This window comes from Erithacus rubecula, assembly GCF_903797595.1.
Source record: "Erithacus rubecula genome assembly, chromosome: 22".
In the NCBI taxonomy this organism is placed as follows: domain Eukaryota; kingdom Metazoa; phylum Chordata; class Aves; order Passeriformes; family Muscicapidae; genus Erithacus; species Erithacus rubecula.
In genome coordinates, this window is record NC_136674.1 from 2,305,356 (window position 1) to 2,323,838 (window position 18,483).

The 18,483-nt window shown below is 39.1% G+C and overlaps 1 protein-coding gene across 3 annotated transcripts in view; it reads right to left on the reverse strand.

Annotated features, from left to right (window-relative positions):
* Positions 1-18,483, reverse strand: part of BRIP1 (BRCA1 interacting DNA helicase 1) — a 90,290-nt gene that overhangs the window by 12,397 nt on the left and 59,410 nt on the right. Inside the window, exon 25 of one of the 3 annotated variants that reach the window (XM_079325179.1) lies at positions 9,841-9,925. The exons of the other annotated variants lie outside the window; for them this stretch is intronic. Coding sequence (XP_079181305.1) covers positions 9,920-9,925 — 6 coding nt within the window. The 3' untranslated portion in view covers positions 9,841-9,919. Of the gene's footprint in view, positions 1-9,840; positions 9,926-18,483 lie in introns of those variants that run through there. 3 annotated transcript variants of the gene reach the window in all.

Genomic DNA, 18,483 nt, shown 5'->3' on the forward strand with positions numbered 1-18,483 from the left:
ACCAGCCCTGCTCAGCAGCCTTGCCTGAAGAATTCAGCAATGTGAAAATTGCCAAAATAAGCTCATTTAGATTAATAAACTCAGTATTTCTGTAAAAGAGTGGCTCAGCCCTCTATGATTTATGAAGTCAGAGACACTGTGGGAATTTCTATAGGAATATTTTGATTCACCTGCTTAAATTTGTAGGGTGGTGATGAAATTTGGGGATTTGTGGATATTTTCCTTACCCAATTTCAAACAGAGTGGAATAAAAAGAAATTTTCAGGGGACACAAAGCACTGAAGATCCAGCAGACCCAGTGTGGTCACACCAGACACAGCAGTTCCTGCCTGGAGAATCCAGCTGGAGAGAAAACCTTCCCAGGGTTCCTGCAAAGGAACAATCTCCATCCTCTGGGAGAAATCAAAATACACAAGAGCTGGAGACAGTGGGATGAGCCCCAGAGCAAATCAAATGGCACAAAACCATTGGGATCCATCCCCCCCTGATTGAAGGTCAAAGACACAAGTGCCTGTTATGAACAGGAGAAATACAAAAGTTATGGCTGGAAATGTGAATAAGAAAAAAGAATGCCTTGCTATTAAAGCATTGAGGCATTTTAGGGAGCATGAGAGAGGGTTTTATTGTGCTCTTCAAGTTTTGGAGAGATTCCCCTGTGTGTACCATGTGGAACCCTGGCCATGCAGAGCTCACACACAATCCACAGACTCACAAAAGCAGCTGGGTATAGTCTAATCTTGCTTAAGCTACTAATTTTTCTTTATTAAGGAATAGATTTTATTTTTCAGGAAAAATGCCATGTGAAGGGAGGCTGCCCAAGGCACTGCCTTGTCCCCTCCCTTGGTGTCCTGCCCTTGACAAGTATTCTCCTTTTAGACCTATTAAATCTTGGCAACATCCACCACAGTTCCCACTTAAGCTGCAGTAAGTACATGTACAGAAGGGCTCTGCCAACATATCTGGAAAGATGTTTGGATTAACTAACAAAACCTATTTCAAATCTCAGATAATAAAATGTCCTCCTAAATCCTAATTGCAACTTTCATCTTGTGTCTTAGGGCCTGGCAGCAGCTGATGTGCCGACACAGATCAAGTGTTTAGTTTGATAAATGCGGCTTAGGGGGGTCCTGGTATTGCTGACTGGCAGAGTAGCTGAATAGGATCCAGCCTCCTAAAGGTGATTATCTGCCTAAAGAAGGAAGAAGATGAGCACAGGACAACCTTGTTTGTCATTTTGTGCACTTAATCAGACAAAGCTCATAATGCTAAGAGCTTCTCTGTGCTAGCAAAAATAAAACACAAGCAGCTTTTAAATAAATGGCACACTACCATTTTATAGAGGGGGAAATGCAGAACATTGCCTTGCAGAATTATCTTTTAGTTGCTGTTTTTCAGCAGAAGAACTTGGAACTGGAGCATTAAATTATAGTCCCAGAGACTTTTGCTTACATGGTTGAGGTTAGAGTGGGTTGCAGGCAAATCTCACTACACAGGACACAAAAAGCAGATTTTTTTGTTTTAAATAAGATATCCAGGCAGAGTGACTGGTTAGAACATGATCTGTCCTTTAGGTTAAATTGCTGTCTAAAAGAAATTGAGATATAATGTTCTTCCCAGGAAAATACCCACCCACTAATGCCCCTTTTCTGTACTGAGATAACACCAGGGGTCTGTGGGCATTGCTTTGGCTTTGAGTCTGCACAAAAAATCATAATAAGTGAAAGAATATAGGAATTCTAGTGTAACCTGGCAGAATGGGGTATTTCTCACTCATGGATTTAATTTACACAGCATTGTGTTTAAAGGAGGTCAGTGAGCAGTGTCCTGTTACCCCTGCCTTTCAGTTTGTTTTATATGACAAAGAAAAGAACAATTCATTTTCACAAAGCTCTCTTGACTTTCAAAAGGGAAAATCTGAGAAGGGAAAAAAAGAAAATTTACTCCTAGTTCTGCTTTAAGGTTAATACAAAATCCACAGCTCTGTCACCAATTTCTATATGGTAAAATATCTGTGATATTTACTTCACATTTCTTTAACAAAGAAATTAAATTAAATTTAGTTAAATACTACTATAAATACAAATGTGGTATTAAGAGCAGACTTATTCAAACTCATACAAACAAACAGCATTTTCAGTGGAGAGTTCTCCATTTAAATGACAAAACAAAATCTTCAAACTGAAGAAGAAATCAAAGTACCTAAGGAGCACAACTTTAATACTAGTGTTTGAAAAAATTACAGGAATCAAAATCTCAATTGAACTGCATTCAATCCATCAAAAATGATACATTTAGAATTGCCAATAACTTGTTACTGGCAGCTGATGGAAACCAATGTTATTCTGAATTTTATCACAATGTAACAGCAGTTCAGTTCTTATTTTTATATTGAAATACGAAGTCTGCCCTTGTTTACAACAAATGTCTATAATTATAAATATCCTTCACCCAGCAAATATTTAATCAGCCTCAATCCTGCAGTGCAGGGTGTTTCTATAAAGGATGTGAGCAGGCTCAGTGACAGGAGCACTCAGTGCCGGGGCCAGTGCTGACCGAGAATTTCACTTTTTGATCATTAACTGATATCACAATAAACATATTTCATCTCCCAATCACAACATTTTCCAGCTAATTATTCCCAGTATCACTTATTTCTAATCATCTCATAGCTGAAAGGTTTTGATTCTTCACTCTGTCCCTCCAAACAATTTCCAAGTGTCCTGTGATCTCACCCATGGAAATCATTAGAAGGATGAAGTTGTGAACTTGTAATGGTATTTGTCCTACTTTGAACATTGCCAAACTGTTTTCTCTAATCCTTTAGGAAACACCATAATGAGGCTCATCTAATGCCTTCCACTAGTTAGGAAGGCAAACTCCAAGATTTAGCTCCTCAGTCTGTCTCTAAATCTCCTAAGTGAAAGATGATTTACAGTTAAGCTATGAAAAATGTGACCACTCTCAAGTCTGGAAAGTCTCAATCTGATTGCAGGAACTTCAATCCCGAGGAGAGGCTGCCTGACTTGGGCAATCAGCAGCTGGTGTGAAACATTCATTAACTTGTAAAAGCTTTATAGACTTGTCTGAGCTTCTATTAGAGAAAAAATGGTCAGGTTTTGCACTGAAAACACTGATCTGAAAGGGGAAATTTGGAGCTTCTGTGGTGGAGATGTAAACAAAATGTTTCTCTGTCCCACTCTTGAAAATGTTATAAAATCAAATAAAACAGAAATGGTTACTGTGAGAAAAAACAGAGTCATCCCAATACATTAGAACAAACATTTAGAGAAATTCAAAGAGTGGGGTGGTTCTTGTTATGATGAAGCCAAATCTCCATCCTTTGGGAACTGAATCCCAAGGGGTGGAGAACAAAAGGACAGGATTGACCTTAGAGAAGCCTCAAAACATTCATAAAGACAAGAACACATTTTCTTTAGGATTTAAAGCAAAGATTTAATAACTAATTTCACAGTGAGCAAACCATGAGGTGAGAAGGGGAATGGGACCTATGGAAATCAATTAAAATATACATTTATTTGTAGTAAGCTTTTGCAGGTTGATGCTTTTCTTTTGCCTTGTCAGAGACTCTCCATCACACCCAAGCTCCATCCGCTTTTAACTCAGGCTCTACTCAGCATTCCCAAATAGTCTGGGATTTACAATACAGCTCTGCCCAGTTAAAACAGCACCAGCTGATCCAAATTAATAAAACTCAAGTCCCCAATAAACCAGTAGAAGCTGTTTTGTTAAAGTGAAATTTTCATTTCATAATTAACCCCTGTGCAGGACAAAAAAAAACCCCAAAACTGAACATGCAGCCAACTCAAAGGAACAGAATTGAAGAGCTGAATTTTATATATCAAGGCAAGTATTGAGCAAAATATGTATTTTAAGAAATGGATTTCAAAAATCTGATAAATACATAAAAGCTTTGAAGTAAAACAGCCTAGGGAATATGCAATTAATATCTCTGAAAGCAAATTTGGGGCTGATTCTAAAAACCACTCCTAATTAAAGTCAAAGAGGACTATTTCCTTGCAAAAATATTCTTCTTTCTTAAAGCTTTGTACACTGAGCAGGTATTTTATTAGCAGTTTGATGGCCCAACAATAATCACCTCAGTGTACAGCAACTTTGCTCTCACTTTGCAGAACTGAAACCTCTGCTCCCCTCCTCCAGAATAATGAAATGGCTGAAAAGAAAATCAGAGTCACAGAAAGGAAAATTTTAAATGGTTTAGAATAGAGGTGAATGCACATCCAATGTATTTATTTGCAAAACTCATCGGAACAGCCACAAGATCCTCACATGGAAATGAAAATAAAAGCAAAGATGAAAGAGTGCAAGTTTAGTGCCCATTTTTCCTTCCTCCTGAGGACAAATTCCAGCAGGAATCTGGGGAAGGAGCTGTTGAGATGGGCCAAGCACTGTGCAGGGCTGGGTGGGTGCAGCCTGAGCAGCAGTACAAGCACACCTGTGAAACATTCCCCAGTTCATCTTTACTTGGAGAATAAAACTTTGGGGTTGCACTTTCTTGCTATGGCAACCCTGCAGAGGTGATTTGAAAAGGTGATTTCAGTATTTGACTGTGGAGCTGCTCTGAGCTTTTGTCTGCTCTGCTGTGCTGATCCAAAGGAATTCTTTGCAACTTGTTATTGGGAGAAGCTGTGAGAAGATTAATTGAACTAAAGATGAAATGAAAGCATCTCCTGTGGCACTGGGAGTGCCCCAGACCTGGCAGCCCTTCACTGTAATTCTGTATCACTGTTTTAGCACATGGATGGATCTATTCTGGAGGAAAGCAGCCCCAGAAAAGCCCCTGCAGGGCTCAGGCTGCTCTGAACTCCTGGTTTTATTTCTGTCAATGCAGCTCTGACAGCCCAGCCCAGGCTGATGTGTGACTCAGGAAGGGCAAAATGAACACCTCAAACAGCCCAGGGAACTGTGAATTGCTTATTTGTTCTGAAGAATAAATTCAAAGTGTGCTTTGAACTTCCCTGGGCTGTGAATGGTGACCAGGAAGAACAGGAGAAAGGGGAGAGAGAGCAAACAAATCCCATTTTCTGACTTTCAGCCCCATTGTCCTCAGTGGTGCTTTCCCCACCTTTGCACTGAGAATAACTCCAGGTGTAAGGAGTTCCTTTATGCCTTGAAAAGGTTTGATCTCATCACAGCATTGTCAGTCTACCCACAGCACACACCAATAAGTAATGTGCATTTTTTATAACTATTTCTGTAATATTTCAGATTTCTAAGGGGAAAAGGAATTCTGATAAAAGGTTGACACAGTATTATTGTTCTCAGTAACAACTCCAACTGTCAGAGAAGCTGCCTATGCTTGTCAGAGACTCATTTTTTTATATCCTATCTCTAATAACACAAATTATTCCCACAATCTTCAGAGAAAGGATGGCAAGCAATATAAAATATTCACTTACAAGCAGCTTATGTTTTGTATTTTGGTGCCACTTACAAATATTTGACTGTTGTACAAAATTTTACAGGATTCTGTCCAAACACATCTGGCAAATCACCTGCTTATATTTAAAGCTACAGTGCTAATCTTATTAATGCTTCATATTCCTTGTTCTGGCTTTATACACAGAATATCAGTGATTTAGAGTTAAGTAAATAATTGTATTTCTGCACGTATCAGAGTGAAAACCTCAGAACCCTGGCAGACCAGAATGCTCTGTAATACCAAAGAGAAAAATAATTTCTATTTGAAAAATAAATTTAAAAATACAGGTTGCAAATTAAAAAAAAAAAAAATCTATTTTTCAACAGCATGATCAGATTTTGTGTTATTAATTGGCTAGAAGTTCATTTAGATACTAGGGCTGGGTGGAAATAACTCCAGTGTTCTGCTGCCACCTGCAGCTGAACCAAGAGGCCTCATTTCTTCAGCAGCAAGCCAAGTGGGGCTGAAGTTATATTTTATTTTCAACAATTAATATTATCTATTCAGGTTTATTATCCCCAAATCTGGCAATTTTTATTATCTTGCATGAATGAAGAGAAAACTGGTGAGAAATTCAAAAGGCTGATGCACCCAATTGAGTAATTCAGGATTAAATGTATCAAAGCAAAATATGTCATTTAAGCATGGAATATTCAATATTTGCAGAAAGAATTTCCAAGTGGTCTTTATTTAATATTTAAAGTATTTTCACATGCTGTAGTGCCTCCTTTTGGTCTTCCCATATGGCAAGCAGGACCAAATAAAAGAAAATATAAAAACATATTGCTCTTCTATGTGGGTCAGACAAAAAAGGTAACACAAAAATCAAATTTTGTTTCTTCAGAGCAAGCTGTTAACAAAAAAAAAAAGGGTAAAGAAGAAAACCCCAAGTAAACATGCTGTGTTTTAAAGCTGTAAATGTTCAAAAATCAATGTATTCACTACTTGTTATTCTTATCATTCCTATAAGCTTTGGATCTGTTTAACCTTTCATTAATAAAACACTCCAAATACTTCTGGAGCCATCACAAACATACTTGTCACAACTCCTTGTGCTTTCCTTGTCACCACAATCTGTATAAATAGTTTCCTGAGATTACAGGTCATTCCTCCAGCAATGAGGCAGCAGCAAAGATCTATTACAGCCTCCAACCACATCCTGATCCCTTTTTTTGGTGTGGGATTTCTAAATATTTATTAACATCCAGAATTCACCCAGCCCTGGATCTGAAGTGACAAGTAAGACTTTACACAGCCACAGAAATTAAATGAACAACCTCCCACCCATCTTTCAGCATTGTGTAAAATGCTCCTAATTTCTCAGTGATTTTTAAAATAAACAAAGCCATTGCCAAGAAAGACTCTTAAAGCTGGAGATTAAACCAGAAACTTTCTAGCTTTGAATGGTCAGTTCTGAATGGCTCCAATTCTTATGGAATTTATATGGGATGGAAGTCACTTATATACACATATCCATGTCTTAATGCATGTGTGGGTATCTGCAAGTGTTTGTGTGCACCTGTATTCATCTATTTTAAAATGAAAGCCATAAAGACTTTCCCTAAAGCAATTATTGTGTGTATATTTGTGAGGGTGCACCCATATTCATCTATTTTTTAAATAAAAGATATAAAGGTATTGCCTAAAGCAATGCAGATCCAAGGAATGAACAGCTAAAAAGATGAAACAGATCCCTCAGATCTCTGCTGCCATTCCTGGATCTCTGCTGTCATTCCATCCCAAATCTCTGCTGTCATTTCATCCCAACTCTCTGCTCTCATTCCTGGATCTCTGCTGTCATTCCATCCCAAATCTCTGCTCTCATCCCAAATCTCTGCTGTCATTTCATCCCAACTCTCTGCTCTCATTCCTGGATCTCTGCTGTCATTTCATCCCAACTCTCTGCTGTCATTTCATCCCAACTCTCTGCTCTCATTCCTGGATCTCTGCTGTCATTCCATCCCAACTCTCTGCTCTCATTCCTGGATCTCTGCTGTCATTCCATCCCAAATCTCTGCTCTCATTCCCATTTCACTCATGGGAAGCCCCCTGGCCCATGTTCTGCTGGTATCAGTATCTCAGCACAGCTCTGGCACCAGTGAAACCAGATCCATGTTCTATATTCCCAAATGCAGGAATTCCAGTGGATCATGGGGAGCTGTGATGGGTTTGACAAGACAATGCTCTAACAACAAAACCATCAGGCAACATTTGCTTATTAAATTCCAGGAGGATGCCATGGCTGCTCCTGGCACTCTCCCCCATAGCTGTTCCTATTGATTTTGCAGCTTTCCATTTTATGAAATAATACATCTCCTCTCAATGTGTGAAACTCATCACTCCTGGTAATGTCATCAGCCATGAATTATTGCTGTGCTACATCAAGACTTCTTTCAGAGTTTCTTTTGGCACTCCATGTGCTCACTTCCACTTTCTGTCTGAAGCATTGCAAGATCATTAGCTAAATGTGGAATGCAATTGGAGAACATGCAGGCTGACAGAAGGATCTGAACCTTAGATTCCAGAGAGAAAAATAACTTATCAGGCAGATATCCTTATTGCCTGAAACCTCTGGCACAGTGTTCCCTGGGAAACCACTCTGGCTGAAGGCCACAGCACTCACATGAACTCATGCTGGGTTTACTGCAAATTCTTGATAGCAAAAAAATGCACACGTCTGGTAACAATCATAGCTGGGCATGATACCATCCTGAATGCAATTCTGTGCACCCACAGAGGATAAAACTGTCCTGACCCCTCTCAGGCATGGCTGAGGAGGAATTTACCCAGGTACCCTGTAAGGGCAATAAAGCTTTTCCCTCCATGTGGGAGTGCCCATGCCCTGGCAGAGTGGGTCTGAGTGTTCTTATCCTGAAAATAAAATACCCCAGGGATGCAGTGACTGTGCAACTCCTCCTTTCTGGGGTCATTTCTTTCCCCACATGGAAACTCTCTAATGAGACCTGCTGGACAGGTCCCAAAAGAGCTGCCAGTGCCAGTTTTTCCAGATCAGGTGAATACCTGGAGAGTTTGATGTGAGGCTCAAGCCCAGCTGAGAAGTGCAAAGCACACTCACATCAGAGCTCACATCACTACCTGGGCCCTTCATCAGGAGCTGCAGAGCTGTCACATTGCCCAGGCCTCTCTGGGGATGGATTTGAATGAATTATTCAGCAGAACATTGCCAAGCTGAATGGTTTTTTTGATGGAAAAACAGGAAAAATATGTTGGAACTCTAGGAAACATCAAAAAGAAATAAGAAAAAGAGCAAGAAAGAAAAGAGCCTGAGCTTTCTCTGCTCTAACTGTTGTGCTTGGAGCAGCTACTGGCATTTCCTGGATGGTCACTTCTTGAACTAATTGGTTCATCATTTTCAAGCTGAAATGCTCTGTGCCTGAACAAGTTTTGCTTTTGTACTTTTCTAATTCCTTCATCCTTTCAGTTGCTTTAATGCAATTCAGTGCTGAGTCAGTTCATGCAGGAGAGATGCACAGTTTTAGTTTGGATAGGAATTAAGAGGCTCTCCAGTAGCAGCAAGTTTTTCCTTCCTGCACAAAATGCTTTTTCCCTTTAGCACGCCATCCTTCCATTGTGCCCCTAATCAAATAAACTGATGAAAGTAAACATCTGTAATTCAGGAGGCATTTGATCACTGCATTTGAAGCCAGGGGTTCTTTTACAAGTGAGCTGCCCTCTCCCAGGGTGGGACACGTGATTACCCAAGTCCTGTTGTTCTAACAGACATGCTTAAACCACCTATTGTGTGTTCTCTCCATAATTCTATTTGTGGTTTTGTTCTGTCCTGGCTCCTGCTCTGTGAGCTCCTGCCTCCCCTAATCCTCTTTAAATGAATGAGACACAGTTCTGAGACCCAGAGATCTTGTTATCAACAATTACCAATTTCTGCCTTTTTGCAACACTTAAGGAATCAAAGGTACAAAGAGGATATTAAAGGTCTTTCAAATACATGAATCAATAAGCCATATTGGATTAAAAGAATTTATCAGCAACCCTTTCATAAATCTGGAAGCATTAAAACCAAGAAATATTACAGTGACCCCAGGTTAAGTACAATAAGGAGCAGAGCTGATGAAACATGGCTAATGATGGTGTTTGAAATACACACACACAGAGGGGGCTGGAAAGGCACTGGAGGGTGGCTCACACCATTATTTGCATTGTGCTGGCACATCCTGAATGTTCCCAGTCCACAGAACAAAAGAAAGCAAAAAGCTCTTTTTTTTTTTTGTAACAGAAAGACTCAAGAAGTTGGAGGGACCTGCAGCCCTGCAAAGGCTGGTTCTGAAGCATTTTGGTCACTTAAAAAAGAATATTTCCTTGTTACCAGCCCACAGCAGATCCATCAGTGTTATTTATGAGTTCTGAATCATCAGAGAACTCCACTATTGTTTAAACAAATACCTGGAAAGGAAAAGCAAAATCCCCTCCCCATCATGGTTAGGCCTGCAAGGAGAAGGAGGAAAGGAATTTTATTAAAACTAAAGTAACCCTGTGGGACTTTCATAATGTTGATAACCCAGTAAGTTTTCTTTTGGTAATTCTGTAGCAAAACACAGGTTAAATAACAGGAGTGTTTTATAATGCACAGCATGAACAAAATCAAAGTTGGGGAAGAAAAGGTCAAATGTTTTTAATGGCTGATGGAAATTCAAAAAAGATCAGAATAATAAAAATTACACTGAATTTGGGATGCTACACAAAGTATAAAAAATTCCCTTCCATTATAAAGAGAGTCTTGGTTTTGTGTCACTTATTTGATGTCTAGAAAGTCTCATACCTTACTAAAGCTACCACCTACACCTCTATTGATTTAATTTGTTTAAACAAACCAGGATTACTGAAATATATATTTGTTCCATTTCAATGAACATCTAAGCACCATGTCCCTACAATAATCATATTCATTCCAGAGATAAATATTTTATAGCAAGACCTTACTATAAAGTTAGTATATTAACTATGTTCTTTACTCAAACTCAAGAGACAAATTAATAACCACTCTATGCTGATATCACACATAAAAGGTATTTAATTTAATTGGAATAGCTGGTAGAGTAAAAGGAAAAATAATATTAAAGGCTGCACTGGAATACTAACACCCTTTTACAGCCCAGAGTATATTTATTTCTTTACTGCCTAACTCTGATGGGTTTATTTTCTTTTCTCTATGTAGAACCTTTACCTCCAAGTTGGATTTGAGAGATTAGAAAGCAGATAGAAATTTTTCATTGAAAGGGGCCAAATTCTGAAAACCTTTTTCACTGAATATTAATAAAATAACTTAAAAACATGGGCAGACCTGCAGAGTATTGGACAGGCTCTGTGCAGTGCCTTAGGGTGACAGTGATTTAAATATTCAGGTACCCAAAAAATCAGCTAAAATCAGTTTAATCCCACAGCTCCAACAGGGTCCAGCATGATTTCATTCAGAGTCACACCTGAGGTGACAGCAGTGACCAAATGGAGGTGCCCAGTAATAAACTGGATAAACTGGGGCCAGTTCAGCACAGCTGGAGGGGCAGAGTGCAAGAGGAGGGGCTGGGGATGGACTCACTGAGGCTGGAAAGGGGAAATTCAGTAAATCCCAGCAGTTCAAAGGGGGGCACAGCAGCAGATCCTGGTACCCCAGAGCTCCTGAGCAGGTGGAAGCAGCTCCCCATGGATGGGCTGAGCTCAGGAATTCAACAGGAGGAATTCTCACTGCTCTGAAGGAAACCAAGCAACCAAAAACTCCTGTCTGAGGGAATTACTGAGCAGTGCCAAGAGAGGCAGGGAAATCTCCACCCTTCCTCCAAGGTTTCTGACATGGGACAAATTCCCAAGCAAATTCCCTGGTCTGAGTTCAACCCTGCTTTGAGCAGCAGGCTGGACTAGGGGTCTCCCAAGGTTCTACCAACTCTAATAAAGCTGTTTTAGGCCAGACTTAACATCCACCTGAATCCACAAGACCATTCTTCTGAGTGGCCAGAAGTGACAAGGAAGAGGAAAAATTCAGGACAATTATAATGATTCATAGCCCAGATTCCAGTTTATGGATTTCCAAAGCTGGTGGGGGTGTTTATTCTATATTGATATCCCTGTTTCAATTCTTGGAATAATTAAATCAATCCTTGTTGCAGAGCTTTTTTCCATGAGTATTTCTAATTGCTTTTGGAATCCATTTACACACAAGGCACAGGTTACAACCTGCTCCAAGGAGTCTCACAATTCAATTCAACAATGCAGGAAAAGCACCAGAGTCTTTCATGTACATCAAACACTTCTCATTCACTGCTGAGCTCTTTTATTTTTCTTTTCTCATTAGAAACTCTTTTTTTTTTTTTGTTATTTTTTCAAACAAAGCAATCAAATGCAATCAAGCTTCTAATGATTCTTTTGGAATGGAGGCAGCAGTGCTAAAAATGTCCTTTTCAGGTTTGTTTTTTTCTCTCCCAGGCCTCCATGAGAAGGAACCTCCAGCCACATGAAGCATTTATTGCTGTGGCTCTGGACACAGAAGCTCATGACTGCTCAGGATTTGATATCTATGCAATCCTTATTTTGAATATACTATTTCTCACTATGACAGCTCCAGAGAGGAGAGGTCAAGAACAATGAAGAGCTGCCCTCCCTTGTCTTTCAGCAGCTGCTTCTCCTCTTCTGAAGGTTTGCAGAGAATGTAACTCTGCATTGTTAGCAGAGCTGTCTCCTCCCTAACCTTTCCTCACGAGGTGATGCTCCCTGGCTGCAGAACTGCTCTGCTCTGCTGCTGGGCTCAGCTGGAAAATGGGCTGAACTGCACAGACCCTGAGACTGCCATGGAAAACTGAGCAGGGCTGCCCAGGAGCTCTGCAAACTCTCCCAGTGAAGGTTTTCCAACTTTTGACAAAGATGTTCTGGTTGTATCTGAGCTCATCCCAAACCAGAACATCTCTCTGCTCTCATCCTTCAGTGATTTCTGTGCTTAATGGATTCTTTTCCAAATTTTGGCTTCTGTGCATTGTGCAATCCATTCTCCTGATCATGCAGCAGACTGTAAAGTCTGTTCATACCAGAAGTACAGAAAATTCTAAACATGTCTGGAGTTTTATAGATCACAGGGTTTTTCATTTTTAAAGGTAGACCAGATTTTTGTTTTATTCTCCTTTTTAAAGTGTCTAAATACACTCCCTACATTTACCATTCAGGTAGAGACCGACACACTAGAAAAACATAAGCTTTTAAAACCTAATTCCAGAAAAAAAGGCGTTTCCAAGGTTCCCTTATTCTACCTGCTGAAGGTTGTTTTAAATTATTAAAACTTTTACATATTAAAACTTTTTTTTATATCTATACATTCAATTTTCAAATGAGGCAAATTGGGAGAGTCACTTCTCCTACTTTATCTTTTTTAAGAGAGCAATGAAAACATAATATTTACAAAGTTTATCCCAAAACAGAAGAGTTGAATTTGGAAAATGGGAAGATTATTTAGATTACATCTGTAGAAACTGCTTAAGAAACCCTCTTGAAGGTTTAATCATAATGAACAGTTTTAGATGTACTTTTAGACAACTAACAGTTATATCAAGGGGGCAAAATTGAGCATGTTAAGAACAAAATGAGGACCTGAACTATGAAGCTCATTGATACTTTCAACAATGGATTCAATGTTACTATAACATATTTTTAATAGAATTTAAACTAAGCAGAACCCCCTGAACACCACATATAAACCTCCACTGGGAGAAATACTCAATTACTTTCTGCATGCATAATACCCCTCCATAATAATCCTCAACTTCTATAGGAAAGGAGTTGAAGTTTTTAACCAGGGATTTGGTCACACTTCATCAGTGTCATATTTACATGAGCTCAGCCAAACACCAGTGAAAGTTTTACTGTCAACTTACTTTGCATGTTCTGTTATTAATCCCCCCAAAGCCCATTGAGGTGCTCCCCAAGGTGCAATCAGTTCTCAAATGTTGGGAAGGGTGTTTAAAATTGAGGCTAAATGGATTTGCCAAGGTATGGAGTTTGTCCTATGGCAAGTTTTGAATGTGTAATGCAATTAAAAACATTTCTGTAGGACCAGCTTGAAAGATGACAGAGAAATAATGCAGAATATGAAATATTGGATTGCTGTGCACCTGTATGATTTGCACACATTTATAAATACATCATAAAAATATATAAATCTTATTTACAGACGAATCAGACAAGTCCTAATGGGTTTAGATACCCCATAGATAAAAGATCCAACAGACAATACAAGCACTTTAATCTATGTGCCTTTACAAGTGTTTAATGCATATTTCTATATAGCAACAGCAATTTTTAGTTCTTTAACAATTACAAGTAATTGCTGTGTATATGGGAATTTAAGGTCCAAAAAAGTAAGTGAATATGAACTATTCTTGAAGTTAGTCACACAAAGCTGCACATTTTAAAGCCATAAACTTCCCAGTCTATTAGAAATTGAGCACATTTGTATTTTAAGAGGTTTTCCAAGTGCAAGTGTGATTTACATTGCTCAGACACTTCCAGTTATTATTCATTTCCATGAAGGAATGCCCAGGAGAATGGCTTGGAATCATTCATCTTAGACTTGCACCAGTTCTGTACTTTCTGTTTACACCTGTGTCTATGGCAGAGGTTTTGGTCAGGTTTTTGTGGCTTTTTCTTCCCCCAGAGTTATATTTTCCCTCTGAACCACCTCAACAACCACCATACCCCTAATATCACAATATTTTGCCATCCTTACAGAATATTGGAACTATTCTATATGTTAGCTCTAAAAAAAAAAAAAAAAATCCATATAGTAGTCAAGAAATATCAAGGTCATTTCCTTTAGATGAGTTATGTTTTGTCTGGATTTTTCAATTTTTTTCCTCTGGCAACATATGGCCAATCAGAATAAGAAAATCCCATCTGTTTGCAATTGGTTTCAGCTACCATGCTTTAGTCTGCTGGTAATATTTTGAATTCTAAGCTAAGTAGGTCTTAAGCTGAGATTTTATTTTTTTTTTAACAGATCTCTACAAAGAAGAAGATTCCAAACCAGGTTTAAATCAGCAGCAATACTTCAAGAAATAATTTTCATTCTCTATTATTATCAGAATAAAAGCATTTCTAGAGTTGTAGCTCTTAAAGATAAAAGCACAGGGGAAGTGACAGCCCCACTTGGAGTGTTTTTAATATTTATATAGAGCTCAGTGGAGCATTCTTTGTGCTGGGATCAATGATGGTGTGCAGTTCTGATTTAAAGCACCAGTGGAGAACAAAGCCTGGCTGCTGCTGGCACTGGAACCACACTGGACTTGTCCAACCAACTTGGAGTGAAGTTCCTCTCTCATCATCTCTTCCTGCTAAACAAACACCTGGGTGGGGAAAGGAGCTGATGAACCAGGGCTGCATTTATTTTTGCTGGATTATTTACAATCCACGCCATTCCTCCTTTCTAAAACACTGCCACTGAGATATCCTTGGAAGTGTTCACATTTCCACTTTTAAAGCAGCAAAACTCCTTTTGAGGAACCCAGCCCAAACAGCCATGAGTTGATCAAATGGAATATTGAATTTACAAAAAAAAAGAGGGCAATATTGACTGTATTTAAGTTTTTATTCACTACAGGGTGCTGCACCAGATGCTGTGAGTGGTGACTTAGGAGATTTTCCTACTTCTAAGCATCAACTAAACCAAGTTGCAAATTCATAAGACAAGAAAATCTTTCAGATTAGTGTCTGATAAGGGAGTAAATAAACCCTACACCAAACAGGAATAATAATCTCAGCATTTCAGTTATTAAACCTACTGTGCATCAAATCATCTCAGCAGTGCCTACCAGGGAAACTTTGGAGAATAAACACCTGATAAATCACCCCTGCTGAGACACAGTTAAATACAAACTCATACAATGTCCACAATGAAATGAAAATTTCAGGGCAGATTTATTAGCTTGTGGATGTTCCTAATTACATGAAAAACTATAGGCTTACTACCAATGGTAACAGCAATCTGTAATAAGACCCTAAATCTTTGAAAAGAAAGAAGTTGCTCATTGAAGAAATGGTTTCATTTTCTCTCTCTCTTTTTATTCTTCAATCTTGCAACACAAAGCAATTATCTGGTGGGCCAGGGCAGTGGGCCCTGTTCTGCTGTCACTCCCAAAGGCTTCCTAGAAGTGTGGCCTCAGAGATGCAAAGCACAAGGCAGAGCAGGGGCTGATTTATTGCATTCAATTATTTTTGTTTAAAAGTTTCCTCTGGGGCACAAGCACGTAATATATTGTACTTTCCATTACCTGGTGCAAATGTAAAACATACCTGAAAAACACATTTCATGCTTATAACATATTAAAACAACAAGTAAGATGTCATGGCATGAGTTTGATAGATTAACTGCCACTTACTGATGTTGTACTATATTAGTTAACAGCAAATTAATATCATCAGGCATATTTCCTCTTTTATACCTAAAAAATATTATGGTGGAACCAGAGATTCCCATAAATTCTTATCACTCAGTTCTAGAAGAGGCCTTTTAATCTAATTTGGGACAAGATAAGCAGCAATTTCTCCATTTGTTTGCAAATCTGTTACTGATCCAATCTCTTTTCTACCTCAGCAACTTTTTGCTAATTAGCAAGTTTTTATCCTAAAAGCCCAAAAACCTGCACAGGCACCCCCAAGGGTTTTTCACCATGATTGTACCTGATGCCCACACACACTCCTGGACTTTAGGAATCATTTCAACAATTTGCCCAGAGGTTCCCATAACTGTCCCTGCCATGGGATGAGATCAGGACCTTTTGTCACACACTGATCTACACCAGGAGACAAAAGTTGATTTAAGGGAATTTTAAAAACCTCAACCACACAGTTTTTAGAATTCTCTTAGTATGGCATAGAGAATACTAAATAATTTTAAAATAAATGAGTAGATACAAAAGCCATAGAACAGAGGTAGAATTGGGTTATACTTTGAATTTTTAGGTCTAGTATGGCAATTATGATTTAATATGGAGTGCACAGAGGAAGAAACTGGTTTTAAATGCTACATTTCAAGTTTTTTTTTCTGTAGCATGGCATGAAGCACCAAAACAATTGATATTTGTGCACTCAGAACATCCCTGCCTCAGCTCCTTTCTAAACCACCTTCACAGGGCTCTGCTGCAGATTAAGTTGTGACAATTTAAACCCAGCACAGCTGAGATCCCTGTCACTAAACACAGAGTCATGAAGGGAGAATCAGCCTCCAGTTCAGTGATGACAAATGAGCTCTACAGGCTGACATTCCCAGCTTCTGCCAAAAAGAAAAGCAAGAGCATCTTTAATGAATAGCAATCAAACTGCCTGAGAAGCCTCCCGTGAGAGGAGCAGGGCTGTGTTAATGCAGAGAAATATCAGCTATAAAGTAGAGGAAGAGCTCTAAAGAAGAGCTTGGCTGATGCCCAGAGCCAGCTGGCACAACTGGAACTGCAGAAAACAAAGCTTTGAAGGATCAGGATTCAGCTCATTCTAAAAATATTAATAATGAGATGATAAATGGAGGAGAAGAGAAAAATTAGTTACATTATTTTGGGCTATAAACCCAAATGCTGAAGTAAGTAAACATGGATCTCTATTAAATCCTTATCTTCATATTTTCCAGATCCAGCCCATAAGGAAGTTAAGAGTGGAGGAAGTGGGTTCAACTAATTAAAAAAGAGGCAATGCAGGAGTGCAGCTGTTCCTGCTTAAGCACAGCTTCAGAAAACTTTGTGCAGTTTTGCAACCTTGATCTCCAGGCACTTCACCCCAGTTTCCTTCAGAAGAGGGTGAAGACCTTGAATAATACACAGCTGACCTTTCATCCAGAGTATCTTCTGTGGATTTTATTTTGTTTAAATTAGGAAAATGCTTTTTAAAATATTTTTTTTTGTGGGGGGAAAAACTTTGGTATATAAAAAAAAATAGAATTCAAAAGCACAAGTGTTCTGGTTAAATTTTATTTTAATATTTTGGAGTGCTAAGCTAAAACTGGAATACAGATCATATTGCACTTAGATTCTTTCAAACAATAAAAAAGAATGACTGGGCCTGGTTTATTTAGAATCTAAGGAGTGTTCTCAGTGCAAAGGGGGAAGGAAAAAGTTCTGTGCTGGAATCCTAAAAGAGCAAGTATCAAAAAACTAGTGAAATGTGCAGCCCAGTGAAAGGTTCAGCATGTAATGATAAAAGCACAGCAGTGGTTCAAAAGCAAACAAATCCTGCTAGAATGAAAAATCAATGAGCTTTGAGAAATTCTGACAATGAAAAGTCCCTCTCCCTGTGAGATCAAATGGAGAAGCCCCATTAGCAGAGCAGCCATCTGCCTTTTCCTGCTCCCCACATCCTGCACCAGCACCCAGGCTACTTTCTCCTTCATCAATACAAGCACATTCACAGTGCAGCAAACAGGCCCAAAATTTAGGGGAAAAAGGAAAAAATAAATGATCTGGGGTGACACAGAAAGGTGCCAGAAATCAGCCCTTAAAACCAAGCCCAGGCCAAGGCAGGCCAGAATTTGGAAGGCAGGGCAAGAACTCCTTGGGGCACAAAACACCTCCAGTGCCAGGGGAAGGGATGGACCCATGAGCCTGAGGCACATCCCACAGAGAAAACTGATTATTCACACACACACAGATTAAATATTGCCATAAATTCTTCTGGTTATCACACACAGCAGTGGGCTAAAGGTTTATGGCAGCCAATGTCAAACAAATGTGATTTCCCTGAATGCAGCTGAAACCTGGGGGTGAAGGACAAATTTGGATTATTGATAAGTGTCTCTGACTTGTCCCCTTTGATAACTCTCCAGTGTCTTTCCAGCCAGGCTAAATATTTCTAAAATAATGGCTGCAACACATACTGTGAGGGAAGAAATTTTACAAGAGGCACCACGTAACAAAGTGCAGTAGATAACACAAGTTTAGAAGGCAACAGGAGTAAAAATTCCACTCTCTTGAAGAGAAAATTGGCTCAGACTCATTCCCTGAAGGTGACATTCATAACAAAACCCA